Source organism: Sinocyclocheilus anshuiensis, unplaced genomic scaffold (genome assembly GCF_001515605.1).
Source record: "Sinocyclocheilus anshuiensis isolate Anshui unplaced genomic scaffold, SAMN03320099.WGS_v1.1 scaffold1800, whole genome shotgun sequence".
NCBI classification, from domain to species: Eukaryota; Metazoa; Chordata; class Actinopteri; order Cypriniformes; family Cyprinidae; genus Sinocyclocheilus; species Sinocyclocheilus anshuiensis.
The window spans coordinates 426,548-440,523 of record NW_015557201.1 but is presented as its reverse complement, the minus strand read 5'-3'; the positions used below and the strand labels follow the sequence as shown (position 1 = coordinate 440,523).

Here is a 13,976-nt window from a genome sequence, read left to right as displayed (position 1 = left end):
GAATGTCACTTTGCCACCTGCTGCCATTAAATGGCGATTTTATACACTCGGTACATACACAGGCCAATCGTATGTTACTACTTAACACATATTGGGAAAGTTAGTTGTTACACTTTTTACTCCAGCCAACAACAGTAGTTGAGTGTGGATATTATTTTGCCACAAGATGGAATCAGTCCTTTGATCTCTGGAATGACTAAATCAAAAAACCTCATAATTTGTTTTCTACATCAGGCTTTTATTGCTCATATTAGTATGATTAGGAGAATATGGAGCTCAGACTCGACGGGAAAAAACTCCTCATTTTAATTCAGAAGCCTAACCTGAGCAACAATATGCAATTTGGTTTTATTTGGATATTTATATGGCCAAAAATAAGATGAGATTATGATGTAATGTAAATCATTGAGGTCTTTATAACAGTACAGCAGACTTCTTAATGTAAATAAATATCAGTTGTCACTCTATATCGCCCAACAATATGTCTTAGATGATATTTAGATGCTTAGTTTTATGATTAAAGCTCTGTAGTTTTTATTGTGAGGGGCAAAACGTAATGCAATGCAATGCAATTAGGATTGAGAGATGAAACAATCATTAACATTCTGAGGGCAAAAGCTTGCTGAACTTCATTAATGTGCAATAAATATGAGTAAGTGTAGCTTTCCAAGAATAGTACATTTTTAAAAAGATAAAGAATAAACGACAATATAACTATGCACCTTTTCACATATTTCTGAAAACTTGTAAAGCACAATTATTCTCTTCAACAACAAAAAACCTGAGAACTGTCATTAAAACGATCTCTATGAAGAGAGATATAGGGAGCTTATGGAAGGAATGATGGAGAATGTTAGAGAAACTGCAAATAAAAGGAGGTTGGGTGAGTTTATGAATGCATTGTTGTTGAATTCGACAAATCCAGGTGGGTTGCTGCCTATTGTAGAGGTGATCCAGTCCTGGTACTGAGAGACTCTGGCATACACACCGGGATATTTAGGGTCTGCACATCCAATACCAAAACTAACAACGCCGGACTGAATCCACAGGGAGCCGTTCCTACTGACCAGTGGACCTCCAGAGTCTCCCTGTTTTGATTAATACAAGATTTATAATATATCACATTTATATATATGAAAATACAGAAAAAAACGTTAAAAACTGACTATTAAAATGTGTGCAGAACCAATCATCAACCGATCAAGATGCATGCCAGTTGGAAATATGTCCAAATGTCATCCGACTAGGTCTGATGTCATGCTGACGTATAAGTCATGCGGGAAAAAAAGATATTATCATGGCCACGAATTGAGTACCCTTTTTCATGACTTGTTAATTCGTGGCCACAATTTAATAATTTGTTGCTTCAATTTAGAATGGCCACTTTGTAAAAATTATATATATATAATTTCTCTAACACACTCTGCCATTCAAAAGTTTGGGATCAGTACGTTTTTTAATGTTTTTGAAGAAGTTTCTTTCATCAAGGCTGAATTTATTTGATCAAAAATACAGAAAAAAACATCATTTTGTGAAATATTATTGCTATTTAAAATAACAGTTTTATATTTGAATATACTTTAAAATATCATTTATTCCTGTGAAACAAAGCTGAATTTTCAGCATTATTACTCCAGTCTTCCTTCAGAAATAAATCTAATATGCTAATTTATAATCAATGTTGCAAACTGCTGTTAAAAAAAAAGTTGTGCTGCTTCATATTTTTTGGGGACCTAAAAAGAACAGTGTTTATTCAAACTAGAACTTTGGTGTTACAATATACTACTCAAAAGTTTGGGGTCAGTAAATTGTTTCTTCTTTTAAAAAAAGAAAAAAAGAAATTAATACTTTTATTCAGCAAGGATGTGTTAATAGATAAAAAGTGATAGTAAAAATATAATTAATATTTCACAATATTATTATTTTTTTTTTGGATCAAATAAATACAGGTTTATATACAAATATTAAATAAAAATACATGATCTGTTAAAGAATTTACAAGAATAAGAAAGAAGTAAACATAAGAAGTCGTGGCCACGAGAAATGGATGTTGTTCCCTCAACATAGGATCTCGAGACTTCACATCGTGTGCCAACGACATAAGGATGTCATTACCTCGACAAAATTATCTCGTGGCCGCGACATAATATCACATTCCCACGAGTTAATATGACGTTCCCACGTGTTAATGTGTCGTGGCCACAACAACAATAAGTGAACCGAACATGTCCCCTCCCGGTCACCGTAGGCTAGTATGATGGCCAGTTTTTCCTACTATTTCCTACTATATTAAGTCCTACTACTACTATTACAAATTATGACTATTACAAAGTTGGTAAGTGTATGATTCCCAGTATTTTAAGATCTGTTCAGCTTTTAAAAGTCGTGTATATTCCAGCCTTTGGGGGAAAACCGGTTAAATTTAAATGTACATTTAAATATAGTAATTATATTTATTTATTTTTTAATTTTATAATATTGCATACATGAAATTTGACTGAAATGCTTGTATTGAAATACTTCGACCATTTCATATTCTAGTAATACAACTGTGCTGGACATTGATAGGACTGTTACCAGTGGTTGCACTGGTTAGCAGACTTTTTTTTTATATATATAATTCCTACTAGTCTATACAATGATTTAAGTTGTGTGTAATGTATAACAGTGACTGTAAAATATCAATTTTAGGGGTTAGTGTTGGGTTAGTGTTGATTGCCCATTAGGCTAGTTTTTTACTAAGGCAAAACTGATAGATTATTATCAATTACTAATGTAAAGCTTGCAGGTTACTTAAAAACTTTTAATTAGTGTTTTGTAAATTAAAAATGTTCAAATGAATGACTGATGTCTTACCTGACATGAATCTTTTCCTCCCTCATTTAACAATCCAGCACAAATCATATTGCTTGTGATTTTGAGAATGTCATAAGCATCATCACAGTCACTGTTGCTCACAACTGGTATCATCACCTCCTGCAGTTTGTCAGGAGACGCACCTGTGACACAGGTCAGAGGACAATTTTAGTGGCTTTTAATGTCCAATTACAGTTAATTGTTGAGCTTTGCAGTATTGTTGTTTTGCAAGCAAATCTTCACTCACCTCCAGACTGTAGTGTTCCCCATCCAGTGACCCAGCTGTCTGAACCTGCAGCAAATTTACTACCAGCAGCCGCCAGACAGACTGGCCTAATATATTCAGAGAAAGTCACAGATGAGGAGAGCTGGAGCAGTGCTATGTCGTTGTCATGGGTAGGATCGGAATAGTCAGGATGGTTGATGACTCTACTCGCTGTCCTGAAAGCTTCATTAGGGTTTGAGCCCGACTGGCTCTGACGTCCTAGGTAGATCTCAATGGTACTCATTGAACTGTATATAGGGAAAGTCAGTTTTAATTCAACTAGCATCAGTTCATAATAGTGTCTTGAGCTGTATTTAAACTTCATACCTCTGGAAACAGTGAGCTGCAGACAAAACCCAGTCTTTATTGATTAGACTCCCACCACAGAAATGGCCTCCAAATGTGGCGCTTTGAATGCTGACTTGCCACGGCCAAGCACCTTCCGTTGCATCCTGCCCTCCAACAATCTTGTTGTTGAAGGGGGCTTGACCACATACTGATGAGAGGAAAGACGATGTGGGAATTCCCAATTAAAATGATATAATAATTTAATGCACACAAGATATGTGGAACAATAGTTTTATGGTCGTTAAGTCTATGACAACTTACCATCTAACTGGCAGAAAGAACCTGGAAAACAGAGACCAAGCAATTAGATGAACATGAATGGAGCGGATGAACTGGTTTGTGTAGCCTGCAACCTGGTCGCTGTCATTTTGCCAAGTAAGACATGTTCCTGGTTCAACATATTTTGTTGATCCTGGATCAACATACAGTAACTGTCCAAAAATATAGACTTAACCCAATCCCTACCCCTAAACCTAACCCTACCCATAATTTATTCCTAAAACCAGTGTGAAATGATAGCTGATTAACAAGGGTGTAGAAGCACCTAACCCTGACTGTAAGCCTAAAACAGATATTCCCTGAAAAGTTATCCCTCAGTTCTGATTGGTTCTGATAGGAATGTTGTTCCAGGATCAACAAGGATGTTGATTCAGGAGCATGTTGTACTTGGTGAAATCACGGTCACCCCTGCAACCTCACCTTTTACATGTCGGCACATACCATTGGCGTGAATCAAGATAATAGTTTCACATTAGGTATTTAGGGATTGTAGCCAGGTTGTTGAATGATTTCATTGTCTTAAAAAATAGAAGCTGAACCTGTCAGTCCTGTGAGCTAAATTAGGAAGCCTGTTTCACACCATGTGAAGCAGCAGTGTAACAACAAAAGCAGGTTCATGTGTTCTCTGTACAGCATCTTGGGTTACTGAATGAAGTATTTGTTTTAATAATGGCCCTAAATTATAAAATGGTTATCGGGAATTGGCCTGTAAGCGCTATACTTAATTCAGACTAATTTAAATAGAATTTATGGAATCAAATTGATATCTAAAGGGTAATTAATCTACAAAAAGAATCAGTGGGTTAAAATACTATTTCAGTCTTTTTACTTTAAAAAATCACGTTTAATTCAATGTGTTACTTGCTGATTCTTTGTAATTCATTTACTAGCAATTTCTGAGTGAATACCAATTTTTCCTGCTATGTGTCACTATGCTTGCGTGAGCAGTGTACATACGGACTCGCTGCTTACGTGTGCAGCTGGTGAAATAGGTCTTACAGCCACTTTCAAGATTATTTTTTTTTTACCCTAGTGACATACTTGGACTAACTTATCTACATTATAATAATTATGCTTTAGTACTATCTTATTTCATAGATTTGACATATACCCGTTAAGCATAAAGGTTCTTTATTGGCATCTGTGGTTCCATGAAGAAACTTTAATATCCCTGCAACCTTTTCATTTCAAAAAATGATCTTTATATAGTGGAAGACATTCTTTAGATTATTAAAATGTTCTTCATAATGGTTATTTTAAGAACTGTGTACTTAAAGGTTCTTTGGAGAACCCAGGTTAGTTCTTCTATGGCATCGCTTTGAAGAGTGAACAAACAAGCTACATGCTTTCAAAATAAAGGTTATCTTTATTGCCATTATTATGAAGAACGTTTAACATCCATGGAAACTTTACATTGCACAAAAGTTTTTTTTATGGTGGAAAAAGTTATTTAGAATATTAAAATGTTCTTCACATAAAAAATGTAAAAATAATAATAATAAATAAATAATAGCTGTTCACTGAAAGCTTATTTGGGGAACCAAAAAATGGTCCTTCTGAGGCATCATTGTGAAACCCCCTCTTGGGACTATTATTTATGAAATATTTAAATGGAATATTTATTATTAAAATGTTATTGAAATATCAAATAAATACTATTATTATACAGGAGTATAAGACAGTTGATTGTTTGTACACTAATCATTCTTTATTATTATCACAGTTTTCCATATTTTAGAACAGTTTAATTCAAAGTCGGCATCCCATTTTATATGTTTGAAATTCAATTTCAAGCATTCAAACATAAGACTTCAAATCAAAAGGTGTTTCCGATCATGAGAAACGGCTAGTTTATGTGTTCACACCAATTGCTATTTAAGCCGGTATCCGTGTTTTTAAGTTACAAATTCATTAGCAACAGGAATTCAATTGACTTGTCATTATCAAACTATTTCAACATTATTAAATCTATACTTCATTTTATAGACTCACCTGCTATGTTCAGAAGTATGGTTCCAGCAACACTCAACGCTGTGTTAAACGTCATACTTCTGCTCTGCTCTGTGATCTGACGGCTGTTTCCTCTACTCTCAGGTCTCTAATGAGATGTAAAGCAGGTACTAACATGTTCATCAAGCATTCTCTGCACCAACCACCATGAGTGTCTGACTCATCTTTTTTTCAAGTGCATTTTATTCTGTATTTACAGTTCACATCCCGGTCACCTTTACAGGTAATGTTAAGAATGTATTGAGCACTTTTCAGTTCAAGGTCACTTCACTACACATTAACACATTACAAAATGTCAAGTGTCTCTAATTTGATGTGTACAACGTTGCTTAGAATTTACTATGCAAAGCAGCATTCTGAATGGGCATGACAGAGACATACAATATGTTATAAATACATGAGAAGTCTTCGGTTTTCTTTTTCTTTTTTTTTGCTAATATAAACTTCCAGTCTGCTTCTGCCTCTTACCTGATACATGAAATAAACAATAAACCATCCAGTGAGTCCAAAGAATCTCAGTCTTTTCTGCTTTTATTATTTTAATCGTCATTTTAAAATTAATTTGTGCCAGTTAAACAGAAAGATACATACACTACTGTTCAAATGTTTTTGAAAGAAGTCTCTTATGCTCACCAAGGCTGCATTTATTTAATAAAAAACAGTTATGTTGTGAAATGTTATTACAATTTATAATAATGGTTTTATATTTAATATATCTTTACATGTAATTTATTCCTGATGACAAAGCTGAATTTTAATTTCATTACTCCAGTCTTCAGTGTCACATGATTCTTCAGAAATCGTTGTAATATGCTGATTTGGTGCTCAAGAAACATTTCGTATTATTATAAGAAATGTTCAAAGCAGCTTATTTTTGGTTAAAACTGTAATGTGTTTATTTCATGGAACGTTGATGAATAGAAAGCTGAAAATAACAATTTATTTCAAATAGAAAACTTGTGTAGTTTGGCCCAGTGTTTCATTTTGTTCGGCTTCGGCCAAGAATTTTCATTTCGGTGCATCCCTAAAAATTTAAAATATTATTTCCTATTTTAATATATTTTAAACTGCAATTTATTCATTTGATGTCACACTGACATCAAATGAATGAATTTTCAGCAATCATTACTCCAGGCTTTATTGTCATATGACCCTTCAGAAATCGTTGTAATATGCTGATTTGGTGCTCAAGAAACATTTCGTATTATTATAAGAAATGTTCAAAGCAGCTTATTTTTGGTTAAAACTGTAATGTGTTTATTTCATGGAACGTTGATGAATAGAAAGCTGAAAATAACAATTTATTTCAAATAGAAAACTTGTGTAGCAGAAATGTCTGTCACTTTTGATCCATTTTATTTTAATTTTAAAATAATATATATTATTTATACATAAAATTCTATTTCAAACTTAAGTGGTAAAAAATTGAGAGAGAGAGAGAGAGAGCGAGAGAGAGAGAGAATGTATGGACTACAATAAAGTATGAATAGGAACTGATTTAATTAAATCTGTCTAAAAAAAAGTATTTTTCTTTCTTTTTTTTTTTTTTTACATATGTTGCTGACTTACCTTAACTTAATCAATGTTGTGTAAAGTTATTTGTACTTTTACTTAGAATTTCCTCAAGTGTCATTTGATCATGACTGTTTGCTTTACAATCTAGTTTTACTGGTTTTATTACTGTGGACAAACCTGAATGTTTCTCTCAGTAGAAAAAAACATTTCCTCAAGGCCTGGGTGATGATCTCATGCCCTGCACAATTAACTGCACATTCACATGTGCTTTTTCAAAAGTACGTCACTATTTTATTTTTTTCACTATTATCTTTGATAATGGCTAAGAAAAGATAAATTCCACATGTACCAATTATAAGTCTGCTCTTCGTAAAGAACTGCCATAAACTATTAAAAAACAATGGATATGGTTAGCAAGAGTTCTTACAGTATGTTGATCATCTCTGTATCATGAGCAGCAGTGTCTGGAGTAAACACTACAAAACTGTGAAATGAAAACCATGGATACCATGTTTGTATAAATTAAATTAATATTTGTTTATTCTGCAGATACATCAATAAATACATCAATACATAATTGTTTTTACTTTTAAATAATAGTCTACCCTTATGTGGCTTTATGGAAACTGCTGAAAGTGTTCTAGTTTAACGTTATGTTTAATGGTTCCAATTGTAAAGTAAAAAATTCTAATTTCATTATAAGTATTCTAATTGTCACAAAGTCATAACTACACGCATAAACATCATTCAGTTGCATTGCTATCTAATAGATGACTAATTATGAAAATATAAACAGGTCTTTTTTCTGACAAGTCAATTCTCTTTTATAGTAAACTGCCATCCACTCATACACAGGGAAATACAGTGTCAGTGACAGTAGAGAGTCAATATGTTTTTTTTCCCCTTTAATGGTAATGAAAGTTTGTTCATTGATTACATCATTATTAACCATGGCCTCATTATAGTACATGTTTATGTACCCATATATATATATATATATATATATATATATATAAACTCAAAAAATAGAAATCATATTAGTTATTAGTAATAGTTATTAGTTGTTAGTAACTGGTAATCAATTAAGGCAGCAAAATGTTTAAAAGTTAACTTGACACCCTCATTAACTTGACATGTTGACACCCTCATTAAAGAGTTCAACAGTACACAAGTATAACATACATAGTTTGCCCTTGAAGTGCATAGATATTATCTATGCATAGTCATTAACCATCCCTTTTCGTAATCAGTTTCGATGCGATATTTGACCTTTATGTCCTTTCAGATTCAGTAACATTATCGATTTATATGCACTTTTAACACTCTTGGATGAGAACAAAATTTAAACTGAATTGAGCTGGATAATGATCTTTGCAGCCTCAACACTATTATTGAACTGAATTTAATCAACATTGAATTAACTTGAGCTGAATAATAACATTAATGCCTTCTGTAGAGCTGCTTTGCATCTGAATTGAATTTGTTCCATAATTTATGGACATTGAAACAATGACATTTATTGAACTGAATTGAAACAGAATTAAATGAGCTGAATAATGACAGTATTGTCTTCTGCAGTGCTGCTGCTTTACAGTTGAAATTGATGTAATTTTATAACTGATGAATTTTACAACAGTAACACTGTTGTTATACGGTTTATTCATGTGAAGTTGCTTTGAAACAATCTGTATTGCTATATAAATAAATGTGAACTGATTTGACTTTCTGTAGTTTGAGCCAGAACCTCTTATTTATTTTGCTCTTGCAATATAAAATTGTTAATTTTGCTTGGGATATTTCAAGTTGTATAAAGCAAAGGTAACCATAAAACCTTATTTTAGACTTTTCTGTGCAGATTCAAAAAATGACTTTAGAAACTGTATGGCTCAGTGAACAAGCTGGCATGTAACATGAAGTGTATGAAACATCTCTTCTGTTTAAAAGAGCAGTCTGTTTATTATAGCAATGTTATAATCTACACTTTAAAGTTGGGTAATGTATCTAGCAGTTGTTATTATGTACAACGTGTCATTGTATCTTTATTGTTAAAGCTCAAAAAAAAACAAAACTTTGCCCTTATCAAGATGTCAGATTCCCGACGCCACTCTTCACCGGAAACAAGTGGCACATAATTTTGACCTTCCTTCCGGTTGGCTCCCGCCCCACGTAGCCATTTTGCGTATCCTGGACAAAAAAGAGGGGTTAGATAGAAAGACAATCAGGCACAGAATAAAATTAGTCTTCAAATCATACCGAGAATCAAAAGTGCGGATGTAACTGTGCAATATGATAGGCGCGGGAGCGGGCCTATTCACCAGCCGCGGCCTGTATTCAAAGAGGAAACAGTTGGCTAGCTGGCTAAAGAACCGTTAGCGAAAGAATGAGATAAAGACTTCATAGACACTAAAGTGTTGTACGACATCCATACTTATCAAATTATACTCTAAGCAAGCTAGAAGGCGGACGTTGGTAGAAATATGGACCGTGTGTTGATTTGAAACGTCCCTGCGGTCAAAAAACGACAACAAACGCCACGGTTATTTGCGGAGGAAGCCGGATAACTGTTTATTCACCGGGAATAAAGCGCAGGATCGCAGCACACCACGGTAAGACAGTCTGTTTTCTTTTAACACTTGAGTTTATAACATAATGGTGAATGTGAGGCATTTATAGTTGCATAAAGTTCAGGCTTTCCGTTGTTGACAGACGCTCATCTTGAGCCTGTCATGAACTAGCCGGGCTTCTTCCATCATTACAGTATAACCATAGGTTTGTACTAAAATACTAACTGTTCCATTTTAAGCTAGTTGGATGTGTCTCAAAACCTAGTGAGCTGCCTATCTAAAAAGCATCGGACACCGTATTTTGCCTCTAATACCCAAAAGGTTTTGAGACACAGCCGGTGTGTTTCTCTATTGTTTAGTTTCCCTTTTCCAGCAGAACACCGGAAACTGATTCTTCCCCCATTCCTAATTAGCATTTATACAATAGTATGCAAATCTTTACACTTCACTGCACACAAAGTCCACATGAAAGGTTTTAGTGGTGTGAGAGGTGTGCTTCAACTGCACAAACGCATTACGGACTTAAGTGCACTCAGTGGGTAGAAGGAAGAGCATTACTGGGTACCATTTAAGTACAATAATAGCATATTAGGCGGAGTGTTATCAATACTTGATATTTATTGTGTAATGTTAGTAGACTGTCAAAGACCTCATCAATACTTTGTAAAGATATACTTCTCAGTTCTGGTTGCTGCACATTTTGGATGGATGACACACCCAGGTCTTGGAGCCTCTGTTGGTGAACTGAAGATATAAATCAGGCGGTGACCTTAACAGTTATTTCACCCAAAAATTAAAATGCTGTCATCAATTATTCACCCTAATTCAAGCCTATAAGAAGACATAATGAAGATATTTTTAATAAACCTGAGAGATTCCGTTCCTTCCACTGAAAGTCTGTGTAACCAAAACTTTGTTGCTTCAAAAAATTCATATAAAACATGGTAAATGCAATCCATATGAATAAAAAATGTCAATCATCTAAATAGACACCATCACTTTATATGATGAACAGGTTTAATTTAGGATTTTATTCACATTTAAACAATTGATCAGTGTTTTTTGAATCAAAGGTTTGGTTACATGGGCTTGAAGTTGAGGGGACAGAAATCTCTCAGGTTTTTATTAAATATCTTCATTTGGGTTTCGAAGATGAACGAATGGGGTTGGAATGACGTGAGTCAGTGATGACCGAATTTTAATTTTTCAATGAACCATCCCTTTAAATATATAGATATTCAGAATGTGCAGGATTTCAGGATTGAGAACTACTGTTGTAAAGATTTGTTTTATGAGTTGGTTTGCAGCTGTGGGTTTTCCCTTAGATCTTGCGTGAACCTCCTTTCTTTAAACAAGAAATGCGAAATAGACTTCTCCATCCCATAGACCCCCACCACCCTGTAATCATGCTGTTTGAAGCAAAAGGAAGCACTGGTGATCCACAGAGCTCAAATGACATTTGCTTTTCCTTGATTTATTTTCTAGTCTTCATTCCAGCAACCAGAAATTACAAAAGTTTCCTATGCCGCTAAAAGCTTTGAGACTCAGATGAACTTGTTTGGCTTTTACTTTGTCTCCCGCGGTGTGATTGAGTCACCGTCTGTCTGATTGTGCAGGGGTGTCTGGCTGAAGTAATATATTTCAATCTGAGTGTCTGTTCTAGAGATGTTTTCCGAGCTGGCTTTCCCAAAACATGTTTGTCGGAAATTTCCGTCTCTATCATTGGTCGTCTGTGCTTCATGTCAAATATGTATTAACTCGGCATGAAATGAAATTGATTTACTGAATGCCTGTAATTGATGTTATTGTGAACAACTGTGCATGTTTCATTTTTAAAACAATTTTGACCTTGTAGTGTTTCAAAATGTCATAAATGAACTTTCTGGTGAAATCTCTGGTGGCGTATGTAGGACTTCTCAGATCATTCAGTCCATTTAAACCCGACCCTGCAAGCATCTCGAAATACAATGCATAGAACCCACCCTACATTTGTTTAGTTTTCAATAATCTGTTACACTCGAATATAGGGCTGTGCGATTTGGGGGAAAAGATCAAATTGCGATTTTTTTGACAGATATTGCGATTGCGATTTGATTTGCGATTTTAAATTTGCAAAGTCAAGCTTCAGCTCAATATTGTCAATAATGTGCAGCACAGTATGGGTATCATTACCCTGCTGAAAAAAACAATAGAAACCATCACAGAAATTCTTATAGTTTCCATTAAACCATTACAAAATTTCTTTTTGTTTTGGGCATTATTCCAATAGGAATTATTGTTGTTCTATTGGTTGCCATCTGCCAGATTACATCCCACCAATAGAATCCATCAAATACTAGTAGACACCATTATAGTTTACATTAAAACCAATACAATTCCCATTATAACCCTGAAATCCATGTTCTGTGTGAACAGCGTGCGCACAATTTAAAAATTCAAGCGATTAAACAGCATTTGTGTGTGAAAGACAACTCCTTTCAGTACTCGTGTGCTGTGTTCTGTGTGAACAGCGTGCGCACAGACAGCCGCGAGCCACCTGAATGAGCAAGTATACAAAAGTATGTCAAAATACCCATCCTGGCAAGTAGAGTAAACGTACCTATTAAGCTCATGTACCCATTAAGCACACTTACATTTTTGAGATCAGATTATAAAAAGAAAAAAGAATTTATTATCCTACTTGATGTCTTAATCAATTGATGTGTTTGTTACTATACAGGGCTTTACACTTACTTTTCTTTTTAGGAGCACTTCAAAAATTTAGGAGCACGTTTAAAATGTTAGGAGCACCTTCTAATCAATAATCCAAAATTTCCTAAAAAAATTAGCCTTCCCATTAGGCTGATATTTGACTCCTTAAAGTGATTTACAGTGGAATTTTGTTTTTACCTTTGTAATGGCATTTTTCTAACTTTATTAAAAGTATGTCATCTTTTATCAAATTCTTAAAAAATTTTATATTTTATAAGCTTTTTAAAAATTGTAATTAAAATGACAGAATAAGAACAAGTAGAATAAGAAACATAAGTTACCAATCAAATTAAATCAGTATTAACAAAATTAATTTGTAGAGGTGGCACAGAAGATCCGCTGTGTCTTTGTTTTAAACTATTTTCGACGACGAAATAGAGCAAAATTAGACAATAGTGGTATAGTCAGACAATGTAAGTCACTTAATATTAACTTCTTGTTTATTGCACTGTTGTATTAAATCAGTATCACATTTACAAACTCCCTTATAAATCATTAAAAGCTGTCACTCATCTTAGTTCATCGCGACCCCTGAGCACAATCACAAATATGATGATGATCGGGTCAGTCGCACTGGTGCTCCTAAAAAATTTTCAGTCGCACGCAGTAGTTTTCAGTCACAAATGCGACTGAAATGGTCGCACTGTAGAGCCCTGCTATATACCTCCTGTAATTTCACGTCAATCAGATCATTGCACATTGAGATATGGGTCTCCATGTGTTCATACTGTCTGGGGGCCATTTTGAAAGCTGTCTGAAAACTTTCACCAAAAGAGGAGACCTTTAAATGTGCATTTTTTAGATGTAATATTCGTCGAATTTAAAATAAAAATCCACATTCGAATGCAAAAACGTTGCATTCGAATTTTAGGAGGCTGCCTTATCAGTGGCGCACGAGATGCGATGACGATGTAAGTGTCATTACATTTTAATGTTTTTGTTAACCTATCCAGTTGAAGCCACTATATGCTGCGGCGTTGTTGATTACAAATATTGCGGGAAAAGAGAACATCGATGCGGAGAAGATCTTGTTTACGTCAAAACTGAAACTAAACCATTCACACAGAATGCATATTTCGCACATCTATCACCGTTGCACTCGCATCTCGCACAAGAGAACCGCATGTTTAGAAAGTAGGGCTGGACAATAATTCAATATCAATATGTATCGCGATACAATTTTTTTCAATAACGGTGATATGATTTTTAAACACATTTCCGATATTTCAATATACATTACCAGTGTTTCCCATACATTGATTTATTTGTGGCATTTGACTTCGTTGAATAAACATGAGCACTACACGTTTAAAAATCAAAACGCAGCGCGGGTGTTTTATATGAATGTATCTCTGAAGGGAACCGACTGTCTTCAGAAAAGTTTTGAT

General features: G+C 34.3%; 2 protein-coding genes across 4 annotated transcripts in view; one reads left to right on the top strand and one right to left on the bottom strand.

The window, feature by feature from the left end:
* Positions 1-806: 806 nt before the first annotated feature.
* On the bottom strand, positions 807-5,827 carry LOC107678868 (trypsin-2-like). The gene is made up of 6 exons (XM_016474292.1): positions 5,741-5,827; positions 3,731-3,751; positions 3,449-3,617; positions 3,104-3,369; positions 2,857-2,999; positions 807-1,088 (listed from the first exon to the last, which is right to left on the bottom strand). Exons 1-6 carry the CDS (start codon positions 5,793-5,795, stop codon positions 807-809), a joined length of 936 nt encoding a protein of 311 aa, XP_016329778.1. The 5' UTR covers positions 5,796-5,827.
* A 3,583-nt stretch (positions 5,828-9,410) lies between these two features.
* LOC107678872 (serine/threonine-protein kinase TAO2-like) overlaps positions 9,411-13,976 on the top strand; it is a 57,076-nt gene continuing 52,510 nt past the window's right edge. For all 3 annotated transcript variants that reach the window (XR_001632980.1, XM_016474295.1, XM_016474294.1), the window contains exon 1: positions 9,411-9,879. The gene's annotated coding sequence lies outside the window, so the exon portion shown is untranslated. The remainder of the gene's footprint in view (positions 9,880-13,976) is intronic.

What these genes read in the sequence shown, in the direction of transcription:
- LOC107678868 (XM_016474292.1), bottom strand. Translation starts at nt 5,795, where the DNA reads ATGACGTTTAACACAGCGTTGAGTGTTGCTGGAACCATACTTCTGAAC. An exon ending in CATACTTCTGAACATAGCAG is followed by an intron (nt 3,752 to 5,740) that starts GTGAGTCTATAA and finishes TCTGTTTTCCAG; the next exon opens with GTTCTTTCTGCCAGTTAGAT. An exon ending in TTCTTTCTGCCAGTTAGATG is followed by an intron (nt 3,618 to 3,730) that starts GTAAGTTGTCAT and finishes TCCTCTCATCAG; the next exon opens with TATGTGGTCAAGCCCCCTTC.